The 6,488-nt window shown below is 41.4% G+C and overlaps 1 protein-coding gene across 8 annotated transcripts in view; it reads right to left on the bottom strand.

Moving 5' to 3' along the window:
* The window catches only part of TANC2 (tetratricopeptide repeat, ankyrin repeat and coiled-coil containing 2), a 774,525-nt gene that overhangs the window by 78,739 nt on the left and 689,298 nt on the right, over nt 1-6,488 (bottom strand). For all 8 annotated transcript variants that reach the window (XR_003092631.1, XR_003092633.1, XR_003092632.1 and 5 more), the window contains one exon: nt 818-926. Coding sequence is in view for 5 of the 8 variants with exons in the window: in XM_025196865.1 (XP_025052650.1) it covers nt 818-926 (109 nt within the window). In the remaining 3 variants the exon portion in view is untranslated. The remainder of the gene's footprint in view (nt 1-817; nt 927-6,488) is intronic.

The following is a 6,488-nucleotide window of genomic DNA, read 5'->3' as shown; positions in this document are numbered from 1 at the left end:
AGGGGGGTTCCTGCATGCTCCCTGGCAGACCCGGAAGTGGACTGGAAGTTCTTCTGGTCCACTTCCGGGTCTGCTGCTGAGTGTGCTGAGGACCCCCCTGCACTCCTGTGGGACGCTCCGTCCGCCCCAGCATCGCAGCTTTCACAAGCTGCCTGGTACCTTGAAGTATGTAGAAAAAACATTTAAAGCTGTGTCTGTGTCCAAATCTCTGAATCTTTCTGAATCTCTCTGAATCGATTCGGAGGGCTCTGATTCAATTCAGAGAGATTAAAGTGTCTCCTGATTCGATTTGGATTTGAAGATTCGCCCCCCAAATTGGGCAGAATCTCCGTCGAATCAAATCAAGGACCGAAACTTCGCACAGCCCTAGTTGCTCTTCTGTATGGAGCAGTTTAACAAAACAGGACATGTTCTGAGATTTCACTCTCTTTTTTCTCCTTTACAGTCAAAGCTATTAGTCCAGCCCTTTACAACTCTTTATGTCTAGATTCTTTTATGTGCTTATTCCTGTCTTTTATGGAAACCTGGCATGATTAAATTCAATTCATCCTACACAGCACAAAAACTTATGTAGTAGAAGAATAATTTTAAGGGGCAGGCCTGGATGGGTGAACATATGGTCTGATAGGCAATTTGATTTCTGAGAGGTCTCAATTATCATCCGTTCTCTAACTTTCTACATGTGTTTTGGAAACCTGAAGCAATGTCATTCCTTGCAGCAACACGTCAACAAGAAAAGACCGCACATAGCTAATTCTAGCAGATCGTGTATAACAGAGATAGGGTAAGGGTAAGCCTTGGCTGGAATTCCTGTTACCTTAAAAATGTGTGCTTTGAGAATGTGGTGTCCCAGCTCAATTGTCTGCTGTCGGTTTAGCTTCCCCTCCTGTCGGGAAAACCAGAAGGCAAGCAACGTGTGGCCACTCCTAGAAATAAAATTAAAAAAAAGGTCAGTATTCCAAAGAAGCCTGCTTCATTTTTAAATTCCAGCTCCAACTTCACTGGGGTTGTTTAGTCTACGTGTTGTCTTGCCAGGAGGAATTAAGCTGCAGTGTAAACCGAGGAGAACTGTCAATTCTGACCAGAAAAGGGTTGCAACGGAGCCTGCGCAACTGCTTTGTGTCATGCTAATCATGATGTATCCCTGCAAACTTCTCCAGCATACTTCATTATAAGATACCTCACTAATCTCCTTTGATGTAAGAAAGGCTGAAGCTGAGGCTAGGAAAATATTCCTGTTAAATGAGAGGCATCCGCCTCATTTCATGGACAGGACCTGGTACTGTCTTTTTCCTTTTCATTCTTTGTCAACTCATTTGAAATTGTGAGTATGGTCAGAAAAGTGATATATAAATATTACCTTCTTTAGGCTTTTCTATGGGGGCAAGTTAACTGAAGTAGCAAATTCATAGCCCACTTTAATCCAAAAAACCCTTCATGTATGGACAACCCCTTATTCATTAGATCTGCTTTCTGTTCACCTTCTGAGCTTCTGAACAACAGTGTTCTTTCTTTGTTTTATTTTTTACAAGCCAACCCAGCTCTGGGAAAATGAGTGAGACTGAATTCTAATGTGTAAAATATTATCTAATTGGAGAACTTTTATTACTGGCGAGCACAGCCTTGAAGAAACCATGCTGGGAATTATAAAATACATCATGTTAATTTTAATGTGAGATGATATGAAATAGAGTTGCTTGGCTGCCTTCAGCAAGGGGTTGGAGTACATAACTTCCTGAGGTCCCTTCAAGCCCTACTTTTCTATGCTTCTGAGATACAGTATCACAGAATCCTGTGTTCTATTTTTATAGTCACTTTACAAAGTAAAGTTGCACTTTGAAAAGTTGTCATCATTTTTTTTAAGTGACACACTTTTAAAAAAATCAATTTTTGATAGAACACCTTTAAATAACAGAGCAGATTCTCCATGGTTAAATCATCTTAACACTAGTGAAACTTTACGCTGGTGCAAAACAATTTCACAAGGTGGTTTTTCGTTTCTCTGTTAATATTTATAAACGCATTTTCAACAAGGGAGAAGCTAACCAGCTGACCCTACGGGAAGCCAAGTTAATTTGGACTCTACACAGAGTTCTGTCAAAGGAAAAATGTATTTCATTAACTTCTTTCAGTTCTAGCGACCTGTGATGTAACTTGTAACCATAACACACATACTTTTCTGGCTGAACATGTTGGTAGTTCAAGAGGATGGTGGCCCAGTAAACATAGTTGTCACATCTTCCTGTACAAAGCATGTGTAGAACATTTAGCAGGTCAGACAGGCAGCTTTCTGCACCCACTGTGTTGTGGTGACTGTGACAGCAGAAAATATAAAGCAATGGAGACAAGTCCTTAAAGAAGGTTCTAATTATTTAACCTTTTTAACTTGGGTGCTCCACTTGTCTGGTAAATGGATTTCTTATTTTTGGCACGAGAATCTCTCCATAAACAAACACCGTTCTCTTATTTTAAACTGAAACACAGTATATTTTAAAAGGGAATAAAATTCCACAAAAAGATTCAATAGAACACATCCTTTGAAAAGCAGAGCTACAACAAGCAGTACTGCATCCCTGAGCCAGCAGCCCTGATACAGGGACCCTCCAGGATACTCAGGTGCCAGTTCAGCCTTTTTTCTAGATCTATCAAGCACATCCAATTACACTAATTAACAAATATGTGGTACTAGGTTTTGTCCATGTGCTTGGTTTTTTTTGTTTTGGGGTTTTTTTGGAAATACGTGAGAAGAGTCCATTATTTACAGGCTCTTCCTCACACTGTGAAGCACAACTACTATAATGGAAAATACATGACTTCTTATACTAGTCTAAATGCAACTGAGGAATAGAAAGCAACAATACTTCCACAATGTTAGAGCCTTATCAGAATGTCTAAATTCAAAGAAAATGATCATCCTTAGAGAATTTTCTAGAATAAAAATGAAGGAGGCGTGATCATGGCCACGTGTTCAACAGGCTACTTCTCCAGAGCCCTATTAATGACCCTCAACTCTGCATGGTAATGTAAGGATTCAGTTTAGCAGAGACTGATGACTAGTTGCCAGATAATGCAGCAGATATAGGAAATGAGCACGTGCCCATTAGCAGAACAGAATGGGAAACAAAACTCATTTTCAATTGTTTTCCAGGCAAGGAAGAACCTGAACCCCAGATCTTCTATGCTTGCAGTGGCCCAGGCCAGAAGCCTCCCTGCTCCACTGGAGCAGACAGCTTGGGCCAAGACTAGCCCACCCACTCTGCAAAGGGGGGGGAAGGTTTCGGGGGAGGCACAAAGCATCCTGGGATGCTGGGGGATTGTGTGCTAACTTGAATCTAAAGGGAATCTGGGACAGAAGTTCAATAAATTGATTTACCCTAAATCAGCTACGCCCATCCAGCTTTAGCTTTAACTGGTTCTGGCTATTTTGAAAGTGGTTTATATGCATTGAATTTCTGCTGTGTTACAGATTTGAACTGGTTTCTGATTATTTATACCAGTTAAATGTAATGTCTGTTCCTAGCCTAAAAAATATATCTTTCAGTTCAGTTTGTATAATTTTGCAATTGTCAGCACTCTGTGTCCTGTTAGTTTCACTGATTTCCCCACCTATGTGTTGTGTTAAGTTAGTCACTTTCCGATTTGTGTGAGTTTTCCACATAGCAATAAGGGACAGAAAAACATGAACAAAGAACAATACTCGTGTGGTTGGAAAGCCATACAAGTGGAAGGGAACTTTGTAGTAGTTCTCGCAGTTGAAATTACTTTTAGCTCCGTCCCTACCCCTGGAAGACCCTACTTACAGTTGATTGTGTACCTTTAAAGAAGATAATCTTGAAAAAGTAATGTTCAGAGTACTGTTGGTCTTCTGAAATGCACTGACAAAAACTGCAAAGGATGATCATTACTGGGTGCATCCACACATTTATTGATGTGCTTTTGCTACGCACATTAAATTTAGTACCTCTAATGTAAGGTACTAACTAAATGCACATTAGACTGCCCTAATGTGCATTAGCAAAAGTGCATGCTCTTTTAGTGATGCTTAGGCTAGGGACAGACATTCAAAAAGCTGGAACCTGAATTGATTCAATCTTTGCAGGTTAGTCTACCCTGGCTAGGCTAAATCAGTTTTGTAACTGGACAAACATCCCAGAAATGCAGGCACATGTCTGCAGTGGCTCAGGCTAGAAGCTGGGGGGCACTAGAGCAGCCCTCCCTTAGTTCAACAGGGCTGAGCTGAGTGGGGCATGGCCAGGCCCTGGCAGGATGCTCTGATTATTCCCCACCCCCCCTCCTAAGCAGCCCAGCAGGGAGTGTTTATCACCCCTAACTCAGTGTTTATCAACTCATTTAGAAAACAAAGCCTCTCTCCATTAACTAATGGAGCTCTTCGTAAACAGCTCTTCCAAAGAAGGACATTAAGTTATCTGTTGATTAGCTCCGAAAAGCCTCTGTCTGTCATCTCTCACAACATGGACTATAGCCAGCATGTGGTCTGCTTGCTAATGCTGAGGTGTCTGTGTAAGGCAGAGGGGAGTGGGGAATAATCTCTGTTTAGCAGGGAGAAGCCGGGCAGATGCTCTGTGCCTGCAAGTCTCTGCCAGAGCTTCAGCCAGGAAGCGGAGGGGAGGGGCCAGCCCTGGTGTGAAGCAGAGAACCTTGCCCAGCCCAGAGAGCATGCCAGGATGCTGGGGGTGTCTGGTTTATCTTAAACCAGCAAGGAGTCTGGGACAGACATTGCATAAACCGGTTTGAGCCAAATCAATTAAGTCTGATACTATATTCAACCAAGTTTATCTCAAACCAGTTTCAGCCATTTTCAAACTGGTTTCTGTGCACTGAACATCCGGTCTGTTACGGGTTTAAACCAGTTTCTGGTCACTTGAGTTGGTTTATGTGTAATGTCTGTCCCTAGCCTTAATGCACAGTAGCCTAACTTTACTGCGCATTAACATATTAGCACAGTTTTTGCCATGGCACTCTAATGTGCAGTAAAATAGGCTACTGCACATTGAAGTGCACATGTAGACACACCCACTGTTGATTAACCTTCAGAAATGACCAAAGAGACATGGAAGGAAGAAAATGGATTAAAAGGAAATAGACACTGTGATGTACAGCTGGAGCTTTGTTAGATCCAGGTATGCTCAAAGAGTATAGCAAATGTAAAGATTTTATCCATACCAGCTTAGCAGACTATGAAAACCCATAATCACTTTAATGTACTTAATTAATGTCAACTGGCTAATCTGATTCACACTGGAATGCTAATCTGTTGGACATGGACTAACACATTTACCCAACCCAAAGGTTGGTGGTTTGAGTTAACTCAGAGACCCTGGCTCCTTGCCCTTCCTGGGAGAGAGGCATAGTTATACACTAGAATGGAAAGGGGAGCTTGAGAGCCCTATTTTTGGGCTTCAGCATACTCAACATATAGGCCTAATTGTTTAACCTGCCTGCCTCTCTTTTCCTTTCTTCTGAAAAGGAGCTAATGATATTTATTGGCTTGTTGCACAGAGCTTAGTGAGGATGAATCAAAAAACATTTGGAAAGGGCTTTAAGCACAAAGTCTGCTATGCTAATGCTATGTATTAATGGGATATCCAGGCCTCCCTAATGTGCCTGGCTTTTGTTACCCAAAGATGAGGTGCAATTCCAAGTATGACACATGTAGCTCCAGGCTCCAGCATTAGTTCCCAAACTGCTTTCCAGCTGCAGCTGGTAATGCAATGTATATGGCTAAATATAATTTTGTACATGATTCTGGCTGTTATAAAAAAAAGGCATGTATCAACCATTGCGGAACTGAGTGTAGTATACATCAGCACCATGCAATGTTTCGTAGGCCTAATAGCATTGACTTTGGACTTGCTGATAAATACTTGCAGTCCCTTGTTCTGTCACTGTTAATTGAACACTAAAACTGAATCTAACAGCAGAGTCTTTTTTAAAGTTCAGAAAAAATTGGCAGCAGTGATGTCTATATCAAGGTGCCTAGTGAAATGATTTGCTTTGAATTTCATCACAGCAAAATTTATCATCCAAGGTTTTCTATTTTTAATGTAAGATTTCTTTTTGTGAAAAATTAATAGTGCTGCCAGCTCTGAAGCTTTTGTTCATTCTCTCAGAAATGGGATGTGCTACTGCATGTTAATGCTGCATAATTCACAGAATCTTCCCATATTGACATATACATCTTACAGAAATAATGACTTTGGCCCAGCAAGCCTTTGCGCAGTATCAGATGACATGCACAAAGAAGTTAAAACTAGGGGCAGTACAGAGAAGCCTAAGTGTGAATACAGGTAACTGTAAACATGAGGCATAGTGCTCTGGACAAAGTAGAGTAGTCCTTGTGTTCCTGGTTTATTTACTCATCAAAAGACAGGGTATAAAAGAGCATGAGGCAGAGAGAAAGAACAGGTGCATCCCACATGATATGAGCTCTTGCCTACATGTTACTCCTCCCAGACTGCCCTTCAGCA

Source organism: Alligator sinensis, unplaced genomic scaffold, assembly GCF_000455745.1.
Source record: "Alligator sinensis unplaced genomic scaffold, ASM45574v1 scaffold444_1, whole genome shotgun sequence".
Lineage (NCBI taxonomy): Eukaryota > Metazoa > Chordata > Crocodylia > Alligatoridae > Alligator > Alligator sinensis.
Note: the sequence above shows the minus strand (reverse complement) of the source record. Positions and strands in the feature narration are given on the sequence as shown.